At 39.0% G+C, this 19581-nt stretch overlaps 1 protein-coding gene across 2 annotated transcripts in view; it reads left to right on the forward strand.

Moving 5' to 3' along the window:
* Positions 1 to 12468: 12468 nt before the first annotated feature.
* LOC139135693 (uncharacterized) overlaps positions 12469 to 19581 on the forward strand; it is a 41687-nt gene continuing 34574 nt past the window's right edge. Inside the window, exons 1-3 of one of the 2 annotated variants that reach the window (XM_070703323.1) lie at positions 12469 to 12914; positions 16280 to 16325; positions 17758 to 17919. In XM_070703323.1, the coding sequence (XP_070559424.1) occupies positions 12783 to 12914; positions 16280 to 16325; positions 17758 to 17919 (340 nt within the window). In that variant the 5' untranslated portion in view covers positions 12469 to 12782. The remainder of the gene's footprint in view (positions 12915 to 16279; positions 16326 to 17757; positions 17920 to 19581) is intronic. The other variant, XM_070703320.1, reaches the window with a different exon arrangement.

A 19581-nucleotide genomic window follows, 5' to 3' on the forward strand; every position in this document is an offset into this window, starting at 1 on the left:
ACATAGCTGCAACATTGAAATTTTACGATATACATGGTAAACAAACATGTTTTGACTTTCATCAATCGCCGACATATCCTAGATACTAGTATAATGTTTACATTGGTCGTACGGGTCCCTGGCAACCTTTGACCTGAGTTCCTACGACAGCCCCTCTTTAATGACACTTTGGAAAGCGAGGAATGCAATCTTTGTAAACCACTCCTGTACATCAAAGATGATTGTCAGTTATCTAATGGAGAAAATAGGTTTGACCGGTAGCGTGCACTTGATCAGATTTCGTAAGGAACATGACATTATAACAAAAGAAATGTTATTTATGTTGAATTAAGACAATTGGAACTAATTTAGGACAAAGGGTTTTGTAGTAATGTTGGTTTAATAAGCGAATTCAAGCTAATATGCCTTTTTTGGGTGGGGAGGGGCAATTCATTTGTTTCTATACCTTATTTGTAATGTAGCAATTATCAGCTATAGGGCACCTAACACTTTTGATAAATATGAACAATTAAAAGATCCTATGTTCCAATCGTGTTGTTGGCGAAATAAAGAAAAATCGTGGCCACTCGCCACCTCAATTTTCCAAAAAATTCATTTTCTTGTTCCGTTCCCAACACCGGGCATAGATGCTGCCGAAATTACCCTCAAAGGTGTAGTGTTCAACTCGTCGAGATGGCCTACATATGTTTGTATGTAATATCCGGTATCATGTTGGAGGCTGAATTCAATAGTATTAATCGCATACTTTGTATGATTGTATGCCTTTGTTTTCTATAACAAAACAATGAAATAGCCGTCAAAATGTTGCAGCTGATGTAAGCTTACATGTCCCATTTCTCGCCTAGAATATCTGAGTGCCAACGTTTCTCTTAAATGGCCAATTGGGAAATTTTATTGGCGATTTTTGCCTGTTACGTGTACCACAGTGAAGTGGCGGAGGACTGTCATTGTACATTCAAGGCTATGCTAAGTTTATAGGTTGAAGATCACCGCAGGATGCCAAACCTGTTGCTGCAAGGACATCGTCTTTGGCGACAACAGCTCAAGGCGCTGGGAATGGATCAGTCAAGGCGTACGGAAGGGATAGTCATCAAAGCGACTCAGATTTCTTTAGTCATACCGAATTTTACCAACAATATCTTCGTGAAGTTCGACCAATTCAAAACGCGAGGGGAGAGAAGAGGGTGCGCTATGCAAACTCCGAAAATAATTTGTCAAAGTTTACGCGAAAACAGTTGTTCGTCGGCAACCTGACCACCCGTCGTAAGATCGAATGGTCCACCCCTTATTACAAGTGGCAGAGCATCGTAGCGCGAAAATAAGCATGGCTAACGAGAATGTGCACAGACGTGGTTGTGTATAAATGTATAAACAAGTCATGGACAGTACATTGACATGCCGTTGGCATCAACTTTGCCTGCTCGCTTTCTGTTTTTACACAAAAGTGAGCTCTACTTTGAGTAAATTAGTACTCAATATTCTCCGTTCATTGCATGATGTATACAAACGTACCGAACATCAACCTGCTGTATCGTCACTATAGTCTTATATTGAAACGCAAGTATTATGAGGTGATGTATTGATCGATACCTTTACTTTGACTGCCTGGTTTATTTCTCACCTCATTAATCTGTACCGTGTTCACACTTTATTATTGTAAAATATAAATAGATAAAGATTATCTAATTATATAAAATATGCACAATAAAGATGATATATCTTGACAAATAGAAAGGTAGGTAGTTAGGTAGGTAGGTAGGTAGGTAGGTAGGTAGGTAGGTAGGTAAGGTAGGTAGGTAGGTAGGTAGGTAGGTAGGTAGGTAGGCAGGTAGGTAGGTAGGTAGTTAGGTAGGTAGTTAGGTAGGTAGGTAGGTAGGCAGGTAGGTAGGTAGGTAGGTAAGTAGTTAGGTAGGTAGGTAGGTAGATAGGTAGGTAGGCAGGTAGGTAAGGTAGGTAGGTAGGTAGGTAGGTAGGTAGGTAGGTAGGTAGGTAGGTAGGTAGGTAGGTAGGTAAGGTATGTAGGTAGGTAGGAAGGTAGGTAGGTAGGTAGGTAGGTAGGTAAGATAGGTAGGTAGGGGGGTGGGTAAACATTTTCTAAGAAGTGCATATATTTAAGCACGATTGATTCTATAAGTCTACCTGTCTATGAGCCCTGTCAATGCACTGGACTGGTCAATGTGAACTTTTGGATAATGAGGTAAAATCATGAAGGTATCACCCTGTGTGCTATCCTTATAGTAGAGTAATACATATCTATCTATCTATCTATCTATCTATCTATCTATCTATCTATCTATCTATCTATCTATCTATCTATCTATCTATCTATCTATCTATCTATCTATCTATCTATAAAGGTACGTGCGTACTTATGTGCGCGCGTGTGTGTATGTGTGTGGACGCTCTGCTCTTTTGCATCGAGCACAGTTACGAGTGGAGTGATACGTACCGGTGATCTGCGACCTACCCTACCTGCGATCTACTCTTCCACTCATGAATAATTAATTAGGTTTATGCAAAAATTACAGTTTTATGCAAATTTCCTGTGCGCCCGTGAAAGATGGGCGAATAGATCGCAGGTATATACTGCGATCTATGCTGACTTGCGAGCTATGCTGCCTTGCGATCTACGCTCCACGATTGCAGATTTTCAACCAAATGTAGCCGTACATTCGGTCCGTTTACGATGCATGATGTAATGGAGGCCCCCGGTGGAGGCCTTCAGCTGATTTATATTCAGTTTCATTTTCATTTTGTACTTCAGATCCTTATAGCGAGCGCGAGCGTTGTTAGGAGCAAACTACAAATTCGGCAAACTTTGCGTGCTTTTTGCTAATCACTGTTTTCGCTGTAATCTGTTTGCAGCCAGTAATTTTGTTATGACGACTGCAAACCTTCAAAATGGGATATTTGAAAATTTCATCTAGCCATCACTTCCTTGCATTGTGTCAAAAACTCTATACTAATGTCTGAGTAAAATAGAGGAAGGTTGCTCCACAATTCTCATTAGTGTATTTTAATGTTTCGTACATGTGGTATGGTTTGATTGTGTATTATTTCGGCATTATTAATATTCATGTTTTATCATGTGTATTGTTTACTATTTGGTGTAAGAAATTAGCCATGGTGAGATGGTTGTAATTACTTGCGATGTGAACGTAAGAAACTCATGATGGAATAAATAATGTCCTGACAAAGTTGAAGATGTAAGCATAATCGACACATCCATCCTTTAATAAATCAAATAAATAAAATATTCATCCAATCGGTAGGCCTACAAGTATAGATCAAATTACTACAAGATAGAGTTGGGTAGATCGCATGGTTTTCTGTCAAACACACCTGCGATCAATACTTCCCTCCTACGCCACTCCAACAAATTACTTTACAGCACGCATATCTGTTCTTTCGGTCCTGGTTCACAGAAGATGCCACAAGCTAAATGCCACACCTCGATACGTACCGCGAATGTCGCAACATCTAACTTTAATAAATGAAGTCGGCCTATCTAAAGGCAGTGTCGGTCTGATCGCGGAACAATGATCATAATCTTAGACGCAGGTGACTGGATCTCTACTTCTCTCTGCGATCTACGCTTCTCAAATATATTTTATTATTACCGTTCAATTGATAATTTGATGTAATATTAAATCATACAAAATACAATTATCCAGGACCGATTATCGATGTCACAAGCTTCGCAAGATACGATTCACTGGCATCACCACAATGGCAGCCGATGGTGATCGCAGAGAGTATAGCTTAACTCTGCGATCTATACTTCCCTTGCGACCCCCCCCCCCATCTTTACTTCTCTCTGCTACCTTCTCAAACGTACTATATTATTACAGACTGAGTTCAATTTATAAACTCAAGTTAATATTAAATCATACTAAAACAATTATCCGGGATCGATGTCGATGGCACAAACCTCGCAAAATACGATTCACTAGCATCACCACAATAGCAGCCAGTGTTGATCGCAGGAAGTATAGCTCGCAGGTAACTCTGCGATCTATCCTTCCCTTGCGATCTATGCTTCCCTTTGCTATCTATGCTTCTCCAACCTATTTTATTATTACTATTCAGTTGATAACGATGTAATATTAAATCAGACCTAAACAATTATCCGGGATCGATTGCCTATACAACAAGCCTCGCAACATACGATTCGTTGGCATCACCACATGCATGCACATGGCAGCCAGTGTTGATCGCAGGAAGTATAGCTCGCAGGTAACTCTGCGATCTATACTTCCCTTGCGATGTATACTTCCCTTTACCTCTAGGCTTCTCCAACGTATTTTATTATTAACGTTCAGTTCATAAATTCGATGTAATACTAAATCACTCAAAAACAATATCTGGGACCGATTATCGATGTCGATGGCACAACCTCGCAAAATACGATTCACTGTCATCATCACAATAGCAGCCAGTGTTGATCGCAGGAAGTATAGCTCGCAGGTGACTCTGCTCTGCGATCTCTACCTCCTTGCGATCTATACTTCCCTCCGCTATCTATGCTTCCCTCCGCTATCTATGCTTCTCCAACCTATCTTATTATTACTATTCAGTTGATAAATTCGATTTAAGGTAGAACGCACCTCGGGGACAGACATTCGGACTCTCAAACTTTTACAATTCTCTTCTGATATACCACATATGGGGTTCAATTTAAAGCTCTTGGTGAAAGAAAACTTTTCACCGGCTTATTTTTTCGAAATTCGAAAATTTTTATTTTTCTCCATAGAGTTAACACAGGGATGGCGGCCATTTTGAATTTCCAATATCGGTAAATCTTGGGTAATTTGTTTCTCTAGTACCAAAATTTGCACGGTGACCCCCTATTTTTATTCTTGATTTTGAAAGAGAATGATTGAAAGATTCCTTGAGGAAAGTTAGAGCAAAAGTTTAAGTCTTTCACTTTCGAGGTGCATATTACCTTAATATCAAGTCATACCAAAACAATTATCCGGGATCCATTATAGTGTCAGGAAGTTTAGCTCGCAGGTATCTCTGCGATCTATACTTCCCTCTGCTATGTACGCTTCTCCAACGTGTTTTATTATTATCATTCAGTTGATAAATTAGATATAATGTTAAATCATATCAGAAAATTATCAGAGATCGATTATCGATGTCACAAGCCTCGCAAAATACGATTCACTAGCATCACCACAACGGCAGCCAGTGTTGATCGCAGGAAGTATAGCTCGTAACTCTATCCTTCCCTTGCGATCTATACTTCCCTTTAACTCTAGGCTTCTCCAACGTATTTTATTATTACCGTTCAGTTTATATATTCGATTTAACAATTATCCGAGATCGTTGATTGACCTCGATGCCACAAACATCGCAACATACTATTCATTTGGATCACCGCTATGGCATGCACATGGCAGGCAGTGTTGATCGCAGGAAGTATAGCTCGCACGTAACTCAGTCTGCGATCTATACTTCCCCAGCGATCTATATTTTCCCTCTGCTATCTACGCTTCTCCAACGTATTTTATTATTACCGTTCAATTTATAAAGTGAGTGATCGTAAAAACCACCTTTCTCCCATTACTTTTTCGTATTTACCAGTCTCCACTTTGAAATAGGCAGTGTAGTCTGAATAGAACTCGCTGTCATGCATAAGGGAGCGTTCAGTTTTTACGGCTGGGGGGGGGCCGGCAAATCTTGTCGCCGGAGTTCAAAAAATATAGACCCCCCCCTGCATTTTTCGTGAAAAAAAGATGACCCCCCCCTTTGTCAGACGAAAAAATTGATGACCCCCCCCCCCCCGCTTAAAAATAACTAAAACCCATATGTCAAATTTATCCGCATGGTTTGGATTTGAAATCCGGTACGCCGCGCACTTTATTCGTGTAGCAGAGATGCCAGTGCACAAACTTCTCAGCCACATCCATTGAAACGTCTGTTAATTAGGACGACTGTAAGGCAATTTTTAACTTCATTTCCATAGACAACTCATGTCCATGGACATTATATAAAGTGAACTTTATTGGAGTGGTTCGCCAAAGGCAGCCCTCCGGTTAAGAGGGTCATGGGCCATTACGTAAAGTCAACTTTATTCTAGTGGGCCACCAAAGGTGGCCCGCCGGTAAAGAGGGTCGATCATGGCTATTGCATAAAGTAGACTTTACTTGACAGGGCCGCTGAGGCGCACGGCCATTAAGATTGCCGTGGGGTATTACATAAAGTCAATTTATTGGAGTGGGCCGCCGCAGGCGGCCCGCCGGTAAAGAGGGTCGATCATGGCCATTGCATGAAGTAAACCTAATTTGAGTGGGCCGCCAAAGGCGTCTGCCCGTTAAGAGGGTCATGGGTAATACATAATGTATATTTATTGTAGTGGGCCGCCGAAGGCGGCCCGCCGGTAAAGAGGGTCGATCATGGCCATGGCATAAAGTGAACTTTATTGTTGGTATTATGTTTTTGAAAATGTGGTGACCCCCCCTTTCCTACCAGTGAAAAAGCGATGACCCCCCCTTTGCGGATTCCAAAATTTTGATGACCCCCCCCTGGATTTTGCCCCCCCCCCCCCCCGGCCGTAAAAACTGAACGGTACCTAAGTAGCAATATTTGCATAAATCTAATTAATTATTCATGAGTGGAAGAGTAGATCGCAGGTAGGGTAGGTCGCAGATCACCAGCCGCCGCGTAGTCTATGCATAGAACATGGAGGTAGGATCTCTTCCTACCTCCATGCATAGAATAAGTGGCATAGAATAAGTGGCCCCTTATTCTATGCATAGTACGCGGCGGCCGGTACGTATCACTCCACTCGTAACTGTGGCATCGAGCACTTTGGGCGTGCAGGTCACACAGACTTGGAAGCAGAACGCTATATAGTCTAATACAATGGCTTGTGTGCAAGAGAGGCCAATCTTCAACTGCAACTGGTCATCGTGTCTGCTCACGGAAACATGTCAGTTGAGAAAAAAATCTGCTTACGTAACAGCGACCGAGTTCAGAATTCTCCAGACTCCATTGTGATGAACAAAAGGACTTTTGGCTGGCAGCGATCAATTCTCTCGTGTGGCGCACAGTGTTATCATAAGATTAGAATTAGAAAATTGTCACCTAACCAAGCATTCTGAGGTTGGACTACCCATCTTATCTGTAAGTTTGGATATTATAAATTTTCGAGAAAAAGTTAATATTTTTCAAATAAGATATTTCTGATAGACTAATATACGAACAATGAAAAGAAAGGGTCTCTCGTCTTCGAGTCGTGAATTGAAGAAATCACAATTTCTGGGGGCATGCGCCCTGCTTGTATCCGCCTGCATGTTTCCACGTTCAACTTTAAAGGTCAGTGGGTATACTTGTATACCGCTTCAAAACTATGAAGTCATGATAATTTCCTGTTGCAACCTTTTTCTTAAAAGACAGTAAATTCTTGATTTGTTTTTTTTCCCCATACATCAAAATGCCTGTTTATTGTGAGTTTATCAGTCATAACTTAAACATATACACACCAAATGGACTTTTTACACGTTATTCAGTGCACAAAACTCTGGACTGATTATGCCTAGAGAGCACAGTAAGTGAGGCTACCACAATTCTCCATGATCTGTACACGCGGAGATCATTCCCTGAGCTGAAGCAAATTTCTTCTGTACACAGAACAACTCGGTTCATATTTCAAAATTCTGGCAACATAGTTCTGATCATCATAATTTTCTGATTTCCCACTGTGAATAATGAGAAGAATAACCCCTTTTCTGCGGAGGAGATAGCAATTTTGTAATTTTGTCGACATAGATTTTTGACAGCCATACACAATATTTTCAAGGAAACTAAGGGAATAAGTTGCATCTGTGTTGGCAAAAGAAAGGATATTGATTTTTTTTAATGTTCGTAACAAAGGAAATTTGCATGTCGACAGGTGGTATGATGAGACCATCTTATAGTTGCTGATAACTTTATCTTGACGAAGTGCGCAATTTTAGCACCTCCAAACATCGACTTCTCATTCAATTTACTCTTAAATTTTAAACATAATCAATAATTTTGGAACATAGTTTTAAGGTAAAGGCGACTAATTCGGACGCGCACACGCTTTAGAACTTTTCTGCGCAGATTTAACTCCAGCCTGCCGCAAATTGGTTATTTTGTAGCGCATGTATTTAACATCACCTGTCATTGTTGAAATTGCGCTTTTACCTAATTTTTTGACCCAGTCTCTTAAAGATACATGTGACCTTTAACCTTGTCATATTTTGATCCCCTAGGAAGCTGGTTTTATTCAATATGAGCGCAAAATTAACATTTCTCTCCCATTTACATGGTGCATATTACCCATTCACCTGGAGATTTTGTAAAAAGTAGCGTGGTGACACCCTTTTATTAAAAGTGTAAACTAAATGGTATTATGTCAGGATTTTATTCGCCAAGTTTTGTCAAAATGACACCATTCAAAGCGAGGAAGAAAGTTCGAAAATTATGTAGTGATATAATTTCGATATCGTCATTTTGTAATCGATGCTTATGTTAAAATTTCTTTACAAACATCATGAAAACTATACATTCGATGGATATGGATCTTAATTCTTGGTATTTATTAAAATTAACTCATTTGCTAAGCGTTTTATAATTGCTTTCGTTAGTTTAAGTGAATCATATCATTTTTATTTGTTTCTAACGATGCCATTTTAACGTCCGTTTCCATGGAAACGAGCGTGGTGACCCCCATTTTTATTTCATTTTTGCACTTGCACAACTTCCAAGAATATGTGTGCAAAGTTTCAAGAAAATGACACCACAACCTAATTTTGACGTAGTACTTCACCTTACAAATAATTCTGAATTTAAATTGTAAGTTAAAATTTGTTAAAAAACTGATAAAACTGAAAAAGCCTTTAGCAAAAATTGTCTGAGTGAACAAATCAAGGGGAATTGTGGGTAGCCTCACGTACTGCGGAAAGTGCCTTGATAGGGCATTGTCTAATCTTCTTATTCTTTGCGCTCTTGTTAAAACTCTCCTCAAAAGTTGACTTGTCATTTTGGTTACAAGAAACGGAAATGGAGTAATGGCGATTGGTATGATTTTATGACTATCAAAGAAATATTAATGAAAATGAGCGAGGGTGTCACACTGAGCACGATGTCACCCTTTGATTTTATGAATTTAATATATACCCATTCAGCGAATTTAACTTTGCCAGCTGGTCTCTGGCTCTCGCGTTTTACTATACGGGACCACTGTCAGATGAATTTTGGTACTATAAATGACTTACTGCTTTTTGTTGTGAGGCGCGTGAACGTAGACATAATTGTCCCTTTTTGCAAGATAAATGTTGCTTTTACCGTTATATTTTAATAACGACTTTTCGTCAAACAAGCATGAATTTTATCATAAGTACGTTTCCAAATAACTTGAATAAACATCGAAGAATGAAGGCATACATTCATAGTACCACTATTCGTTCGCTTGAAAATCAACAGGCGCTATTTTTTGGGCGCAACTGTTTAGCTCTCGGGAAGACGACAAGCCCCTATGAACTGGGGACTATTTCCAAGAGAGATCGATAACTTAACTGGAAAACAAATTAAAGAAGTGACACATTTCATCATCTGTGTTCTACAAAACAAATACATGTTCTCATTTTCATCCCGGACATATATTGTAATAATGGGAGTACAGCCTCGCAAAGGCATTGCATGGTGAGTAATATGCAATGATGTTGTTGACAAACGAGTTCTTGTCCGGACTGAAATTCATGTGTCAGTACTAACATCACAACCATACAGGCTGTGTTAAGTACTCGAACTCTTTGTATTTCGGTATGAATTTGGCATAGGAAAAAAAGAAATTATGTTTTTACAGACACAGAACAAAATTGATGGGAAATGAATCAAAATTACAGCTAATGAAGTTTTAAATATATTAAAAACTCTTAGAGTTGACTCTGACGGGACCTCCACCCGACAGCGTCCTGAAAGCATCATTTTACATGCTCTAAAGGAGTGAAAATACAATATTACTTTGACTCTTCAGATGGGATGTGACGCACACGACCAATGTAAAATAATAATTCGGTCAGAGATGTGTAAATTTCTTCAAGATATTAGACCTAAACGCCTCGAAATTGAGTCTTATGCTTTTTGCTCAAACTTCAAGTGAGGAACATTTTTACAAAATCGTTTCGAAATCAGGAATAAAAATCAGGGGTCACTAGAGAAGAAGAACATTACCCAATTATTACCGACACTTGAAACTCAAAGTGACTGCAGTCCCCGCGTAAACTCTGCAAGGGAAAATAAAATATTCGAGTTTCATGAAACTAAGCAGGTGAAAACACTGAAAGTTTATTTACTCCATTATTGAGCTCCAAAACAAAGCTCTATAAGAGTGTGATTGTAAAAGTTTAGGAGTCTGAATATCTGTCCCGAGGCGCGTTCTACCTTAATTCTGGAAAAATGATGTTTCCCATTCTTTCAATCACTTTCTTTGTCTTTTCCCAAATGCGCAAGGACGGTCGAAATGACGTGATTTAGATTAGCAGAACCCCTATCCCCCCTAGTCGCACGCAAGCGCGCTGAATAGGCTGTCGGTTGCTCTTGATGCTAGGAAGAAACAAATCGAAATCTTCCACAACAGCCGTGTTTACAGAAGTTTTACCAAACCTTATATTCGTGTTTGTAAGTGCGAACCCTCGCTTCAAGAAAGGTGGACATTTCCTACAAAATGGAACAGTTAGAATGCCTAATTCGGGGCTCGAAATACCCACATGACGCAACACTGTACTATGCACGTCCACACTACTTTGGTGCAGGTAGATTGCCAGACCAACCTGGACAATATGCATGTTGCAAATAGTACAATATACATTCTGATCTTTACCATGCAGGAACTGTTGAATTACATGCTTGTGGTACATCAGGTACATTAATGGTCATTTTAACTGGCAAGATTTAAACTGTGTATTTCAAATCAAAATATATTGACTGACTGACTGTATGAAGCCCATGTCACACTGGATCAAGGTGTCTTTAGAAACGTGATACATGTTTTTTATAAACAACGTTACCGGTGCAATTCCTTCATCCTGTATGTACTGAAAAGTTGGTGCATCATGATGCTTAAACAAAACCTGACTTTGCACAGTGTGTATGTTGTTAAAAAATCTATTTCGACCCATACTTTTCCTTTCATTGAAGAAATAGCTTGGTAATGTGTTCAACTTGCATACAAAGCCACTGTTTTAGCTATAAAGTGCACTGCGACCTTCGATAACTCAGATTGTTCAAACGATGAAGAGTAGGCACGTGACATGTCGAAAATGCGAGAACAAAAAAGCGCTAGGCTACATATTGAAATTTGACGGCAAACTATAAGGATATTGCGATGCCATTTGTGTTCAAGGTGCCGTTCGAATGTAGGGATGGAGATATATTATGAGAGATGCATCTTATTTTAAAGCTCCATAAGCTCTATCTTTTGGCTATATTTTCAGAACTTTTGTTTTGTGGTTTCCCTACATTATCTGCATTGAATCCCTAAACTCTAATTTAATGCCAAGTATTTAGCATATCAACACAACCTGTATGAGTATAATCTACATTGTTATTGTTGAACATTGTATTCAAGTCCAGACAAAATTCATTTGTAAACAATAAACAATGATCACTACATACATACAAGCTGTGGTGAAGAATACTCGAAATTTCAGCATGACAAACGGATTAGGGTCAGACACGGTAGTCGATATACAGAACACATCAAGTTACAGCTTATGTCCCAAGAGGGTGAGGGAGTCACAGAACAAAAGGAGACAGATAATTTGTGAAAGTCATCGCGATAGTATAAAGCTCCCACCCCAGGATAATCGATGGAGTCCAATGCACAGGTGGATGATCAAAGAATAACAATTGAACAAGCAGACAGTTGGTAGAACTGGGGTGTGAATGGGCTGAAGGAGACATCTATCGTAGGATATTTAAGCGCGACAATAGAATTCTTGCCTCAATGGTTTCTTTGAATAACACGCCTACACTCTACAATGGACGGTGTGCAAGCATATGACCCGCATTAAGCTCTAGAAAAATAGTTTGCAAAACGAAAACAAATCACTTACTGCAAAATGTAATGTCTACGCCGAAGGAAAGAAAAGAAACGTAAAAGCCGCATCATGCATCATTTTTGCTTTCAACGTGAGAGTTCAAAATATTTTAAAACACGCCATCATTGGAAGGGAGGAGACAGGCTTTCATATTGTTCACAAATTAATGACTTTCTATTCTGGTGATTTCATAGGAAAGGGAAAAAAATCGATATGACGAGTATTTGTCCGGTATTTTCACCAAAGAAAAGTAAAGAAGCGAAAATGTTAGGAGAATGCAGTCGGAAAGGGTAGAGAGATGCAAATTTCGTTTTCATTCACACTTGGCAGTTGTTCTCTGAACGTCAAAATCTGTTGTTTGTAACGTAAGTTCAAAGGTCACGACGTCAATATGAATAAAACATCACTGTTTACGTACGTACGTGTAGCGACCGAACGCATCGCCACTTGTACTGGATTGCACACTTCTGAGAAGACGGATGTTCACGATCGCAGTATTTTATGATGGTATGACACAAGTGATATGCGCCAAAATCAACCTTCTTGCGGTAATTCATGTAAATCTGGTGGAATAGTGTTCGTTACGCCTTTTGAAACTGTTTAATCCTTGAGCTGCTATCCTTAATGAGCTAGACCGTCTGACACTACAGGCAGGTGCGACTGGGACTGTGTTACACCACACCGACACCCGCGGATCGCCACACCATGATGAGACTTGACGTGACGCTTGGGGAGTTCTTGACGGTGATGACGGTACTAGTATGTGTTCCCGTGTACGGCGAAGAATGGAGCTGGTCTCGACCTTGTGTGATTGAACGGGGAAAGTGTTCGACACAGGTAAAGACAACTGGATGACACCTGGTAATGGTATAGTGCAGATAATAGTAGGGTGTCGTCTACGGAGACACCATTACAAAGATCTATGTAGACTTTCATCGTTGTTATTGACATCAACAATAACAATAAATACAGGTGTGGCAGGATGAGGTGCCTGTGTTAACCGGGATTATCGTTTACTATCCCGGTATAGGTCAACGTGATCTTAACAGGTGGAATGCTACACCGTAACGTTGAGTAAATTAATTAGGCTTACTAAATACTACGATATTAAGCTTACTCACAGATATGGCACTTAAAAGCCCGTTGAATTTTGAGTTGTTCGTATTGACCACGCGACCTTCTGGAAAAGTACCAACAAGGAAATACATACCTTGCTATTAACATGGAAAGCGATCGAAACCTTTTGAATTCTTTCGTTCAGGGCCATATCAGGAATACATTATTCATGATTGAGCTCTGATTCGGGTACACCACTGTCCGACTGGTAATTTCGCTAACCGACTATGTTGTGAAGGGCAACTCGTATTTTCTGAATGGGGGGGAATATTTGGATAGAGGTCTTAGGTTTCTATTGCCATTTGGAACCATCATCACCTACAGAGAAACCTCGTGATGTCCGTAGACGCCACGGTGATTATTAGTGCGTGTCCCTTGCTTGTGTATGAGGGGGTCGAGAATCAGCCGCGATATATTCATGCAACACGATTTTCTATGTCCCAAACGACCCCTTGTATACCACTGTATAAATTATAGGCAGGTGTTTGTAACCGCGTGTTAAAGAAGATAAATTGTTGTGTCATGAGAAGGCAACTTAAAGCAAACAGAATAGTTCGAAGTACCGGAGGTCAAATTCGATCCTCAACCCGTGATCAATTTCAAACTAAATAGACCCACTGTAGTCAGCCAATAACACTTTCGCTTTTTATGCCGTTGGTCACGGTTTTGTTGGTATTTTTAAAGTTGGAAGTGAGTGGGCTAGTTCTTTTGAAACTTTGCATTCAACGAAACCCTTCACTCAGATGCGGGTCAAGAAATCTGCAGTCGTCCAACATCTTTAATTTTAGTTAATTGTATAGGCGAGATAATCCGGCCTCAATCACAGCTTGCCAACCAGCGTCTATTTTCCGCTGCACGACCTTCTGAACATAAAGCTACCATCTTGGTGGTAACGCGTTCAGCTGTGCTGCAGTAAAGGGGCTGGTTGCAAAATGTTTTATGCAACTCAAAAGACCAAAAACTCAAAGTCTGAAGATTGCAGACGCATTTAGACCAAGACTGGTCTATCTTACACCTAAGGATCTTAGGCCTATCTTCAGCGTGTTTTAAAAAAAGAAATTGACAACAGAGAAGTCGGTATTGTAAAAAAGCATTCAAATAAAGAACAAAACACAGGACAACTAAACTAGTGAAACTGAATTGCAAATCAACCACAAAAGTGTTACATAAGATATGTAATGACAAGTAAAACGTTTGCAATGAAAACAGGACTGACATTGAATTAGACTTCAACGAGGAACACAAAATGAATTTTCCCTGCTAAGATCATCGGGAAGTTTGCGGTAAGGCGCAATTGTGGTCTGCCTTGTGAATGCCAAGAAAAATGCGGGAGACCCGTAACTTATTGGAAGAGTGTGAGATGGGTCAAGGAACTGCCTTACTCGTGAAAAAATGCGCTTGTCTAATATTATGATGAATAGGAGATATGAGAAACAACAAACAGTGCAAAATTTAGGCGCAATCTCTCTTTTATCAACTACCAACGGGTCAGAGGGCGTAATAATTTTGAGGTCGGGAGGTTAATTGGCTGTCTTCAACAGTCAACGGTTATGCAGAAAATCGATCGAAAGTGAAAGATAGATTATGCCTAAAAGGGTGTGCTACCGAAATGTCCCAATTCTCGTAAATATTGTTGGAAAAGGACAATATGTGTGGTATACCATAGTTTCTCGAGTGTCTATAGGTATACCATGGTTGTTTCTTTTGGTAACACTACCATGATTTTGTTATACAATAAATCAAAAAGATTTTCTCCCTTTTTTCTCCTCGAGTACGTTGAAATGAAAATGTTCAGGCCTTGCCAACGCAGAGTACTTGATCTGCAACGTGTTTGTCGAAAAAAAATGAATTCATGTTAGGAATGAAAACAATAATATTGAACATCTACAGGAACACGCAGTGATAACTATGGACTCGAATATAGTGTATATCGGATAATCCTAATTCGGGTATACGAACTAAAATGTCGGTTGGGATATCATATATATTCTGTGTCCCTATAACATAAACGCTATTATAGCTTATCTCCTCTTATCTTTACTCTCGCCAACCATTTTTGCTAGCCCTGAACTGTGCAAATTTTGCCAGCACTAAAGTTTACCATGGCTGTTGGCGAAGGAGGTGTTGCTCGAAAGTACGCTTACTCAGGAAACAAATTTTGGATTGACCAAGTAAACGCAATCTCCGATATTTACGTTTGTTGTTTATTGCCCTGCAGCTATTCTGGGCAATGTGGATGTCAATTATCTTTGGATCACAGACAATAAAACCGAGCGTTTTGCCGACAGGTACTTTTCTGAGACTCAAACTGCAACAAGTAAATTAAATCCACTGAAAATTCGTGTGATTTTTGTAACTTTGGAAGTGATCTATTCCGTGTTTTACAAATGCTAGCGAGGGTGAAGTTAAAACACCACCAAAACTGTTCTATAAACTGTTGAGCACGATTATTGAATGTCCGACCGTCACGGTGGTCACAGAAGGATACACCTAAAAGGAAAAATAAATGTGGAAGTTAAAAATGGAAATTAAGTCACGGTGAAGAAATCGCGAAAAAAGCTGCCATCAAAATAACTCAATGAAGTGAAGAAAAGAAGCCATACTTCTCATTCACTTCGGTCGTGATAAAATAATAAGTAAAAAAATAAGTAAAATAAACCCACTGGTGCAATGAAATAACGAGATTTACGCTGCTTCAGCAACCATTATCAACACTTTCCATCCGCGCATAATAACCGTACTGTTAAAATTCAGGGCAGTAATTTTGTATATTTCGACAACTTTTCATAAACTCTTCTCCAGCTTTCTTTCTCATCGAACTACAGTCATGGATATATTCAGCTGGAATTTTCTTGAATTTAAAATTATAATAATATCTTGTTTTTATGTGGTTTTAATTTTATCGTGACATGCAATCGTTCAACGAAGGCTCCTCAAGAGACTAATCTAAAATAAGACTCCTCAAGAGACTAATCTAAAATAAGGCTCCTCAAGAGACTAATCTAAAATAAGGCAAATCTTACCACTATGAAGTTTTCTTAGCAAATCCGACATCCATGATGCTTAAATTTCTGTCAATATTTCAGATGACAGATGCTGGAATGAAGTGTAACATCGCCGAAAGTGGTAAAGGTAAGTTAATATTTTCCCTCCGATTTGATCCTCTCTCCATAAGTTGATTGTCTCTTTCCAAGTTTCCCACCCATCATCTTCCGGTCTCGATGTCCATTTCGCGGAATTGGGTATTCATCAACTGCAAGTTCGATCAGCAGTCTTTCATGCTGTGCAGGGCTACAAGCAACCTTGGCACCAAAAGATTTCAATGACAAGCCTCTCGTAGGTGTGTCTACTACCATACTCCTGCATAGTCAATCGAAGAGTACATTTTATTAAAACATTAAAGCCCTATCAGTTGTTTTCTTTTTGCATTTTTTCGATAAGAATTAATGCAATTTATTTAAAATTCGTAACTGTAGTGTGACCACAGAATGTTGTTCAAACTTTAGCGACGAATGCACGACTTCGATTTCAACAACTAAATAATTTTAAGTTAACACGATTGGAACTAATTTAGGATAATTGGATCTTGCTATTTTTCACATTTCTCAAAAATGTTAGGTCCACTGTAGCTGAATGTCGCAATATTACACATTACTCAGAAAAACAAGTGTATAACTGAAAAAGAAAACAAATGAGCTTACATTTGAAGATTAAATTGACATTACTTCACTATCAAATTATCCCAAATTAGTTCAAATCGTGTTAGTTACATTGAAACTGAAATAGGGCCGCCTCACACACACAGCTATGTTAGCGCATGAATTTCATAGATCAAACCAGTGCCAAGGATTACAACACTGACATTTCAAAGATAATATTGCTTATTAACAAAAATCCAAAACACATATATCTCAAGATAGAATGTCATCTTTTTTTGACAAGTAAATGCATAAAGGTTCGGCTAATGGTGTTTTAAAGACTGAATCATATTAAGTAATGATTGGCATCGGTGTAGAATTTCTATCGTGTGTTCTCAAGACATGTGAATAGAAAGCGAAGTGACAAAACTGAAAGTTTCCCCAGGTCGCCCAGTCGTCAGGACGGACATTGACCACAAGAGTGGCTTTAATTTATTATCTTTGTTCAAGAAGGTATACTTGTTCGTCTTCTTCTCCCTGGATATGTAAAAATACAAAATAATAGCGACGCCGACATACCGCATCGTGCACAACATGCAATGACGTTGTTGTATGCAAATGAATTCCACTTCGGACCAAACTCAGCAGTCAACGGTAAAACGGACCAAACTCAGCAGTCAACGGTAAAACGGACCAAACTCAGCAGTCAACGGTAAAACTTGATGTGCCACGTACACAGGCTGTACTTGCAAGTTACATATAAACACCAGACATTTTGTAATGACATTTTGAGTAGCACAAGAATGCACAATTTGCTAACAGAATTAAAAATGATGAAATTGCATAAAGATACAGTTAAGTGAGTTTCATTCATTCATTTGCATCAACGCAACTACTGATTAATATTTGACTGCGACGATTCACAGGGTCCCAGTGCGAAAGATTCGAGCCAGTACGGTGGACGGAAATTCCGGACAAACCGACGGATTTCAAGGCGAGGTTGGACACTGACACTGTAGTCACAGCCAATAACGTTACAGAGAACCACATTATGGCGAATCTTTCCTGGACCATCGACACATTTGGAAGTAAGTTCATATGTATGGCCATGTATATGGTATTGTTTATTTATTTATTTTTTTATTTAATCCATCATCCAACAGGCGAACGCCCCATTACAGAATGAGGTACCCATAACCCACTAACCCAAATGGAGCAGTGATGAGTAAAGTGTTTTGCTCAAGGGCACAACACCGTGATATAGTCTCGGACTCACCGTCTTACCAAGACTACGTACGGAACATTTTGTAAAACGTACTGCCTGGTCTCTCTTTATCAAATTACATCACTTTCGATGGAGCACCTGAGCTAAGATGATTCAGTCCACGTGTAAATTGTTAGCCAGTGAATATTGATGGTGTCACCATAGACAGTAGAGACGCCCCTCTACTGTCTATGTTGTACAACACAATGTGTGACAAAATTCATCGTTAAAGATTGATCATAAATGCTGATAGGTACTGCACAACATCGGGTCCATTCATAGGGAGGGGCAGGATAAACAACCAAACAAACATGAAAACCCTAAAATCAACCAAACAAACAAATAACTAAAACCAACCAAACATACATAAACAAAAACAAAAAAACAAAAAGCAAACAACCAACCAACCAAACAAACAAAAACGTATAAGTAATAACTAATAACAAAATAATAACAACTAAATAAACAAACCAAAACAAATAATACAAATAAATAAAGAAATAAATGAGTAGATTAATTACTTAATTGATTAAGATAGGAGAAAATGTCTCATTTGAATAAGAATTGAAATAGTTGACGGAACAACACATGCAACACATTCAAAATACGACGTCAGTATCTCTACTCACCATAGTATAGTGGGTAGTGATACTCACATATTGTTCGCTCCGTTATTTCAATTATTATTCAATTTATTTTTTCTTACATTTATTTATTTATTTTCTTGTGTATATATTTGTTTGTGTGTTTGGGTCTTTGTTTGTTTATTTGTATTCATTTATTACTTTATCTGTTTGTTTTTATTCGTTTGGTGCTTATTTGTTTGTTTGGTTTTGTTAATTTATTCGTTTGGTTGGTTTTTCTTTTTTTGTTTGTTTATCCTGACCTCCCTGTGGTCCACCATGAAAGAATGTGAGCGTTTGTGTTTACCTGAGTATATTACCTCTGAACACTGTGCTGGGACTGTTTGTTCTCTGAGTAAACTGTAGCGCTAATGAACGATTCAGAATTTACTTCCAGGGGGAGGGTGGAGGATTTTCTATTTTCTGGGTGATTTTTTCCATGGCCCCCCCTAGTAAATTATAGAAAAAATCTATGGCCCCCCTCATCTTTCGTGTTTTTTTTCCATGGCCCCCCCCTAATATATACATGCATGCTTATACACTATAGACATATCCAGTCTAACAAGTTGCAGGAACTGTAGTGGACATTTAATCGATGATATAACAAATCATTTCAGGGTTATGTGACTATAAAAAGAATGATTTGCAGGGACTGCAAGTGGCACACTTTTGGAAAGGGTAGCAATAAACATATCTGGTTGTAAATTTCTGAAGAAAAGTTAATTACTAAATATGAATACGTTTTTCGTTATGTCTCACTGATACATATGATGCACACAAAGACAAGCAAAGATGTCAGTTAGAAATGGTGAACAGGAAATCAGAGGAGCAGATAATTGGCAAAGTGATATATATCTAGAAGT

Source organism: Ptychodera flava, chromosome 6 (assembly GCF_041260155.1).
Source record: "Ptychodera flava strain L36383 chromosome 6, AS_Pfla_20210202, whole genome shotgun sequence".
NCBI classification, from domain to species: Eukaryota; Metazoa; Hemichordata; class Enteropneusta; family Ptychoderidae; genus Ptychodera; species Ptychodera flava.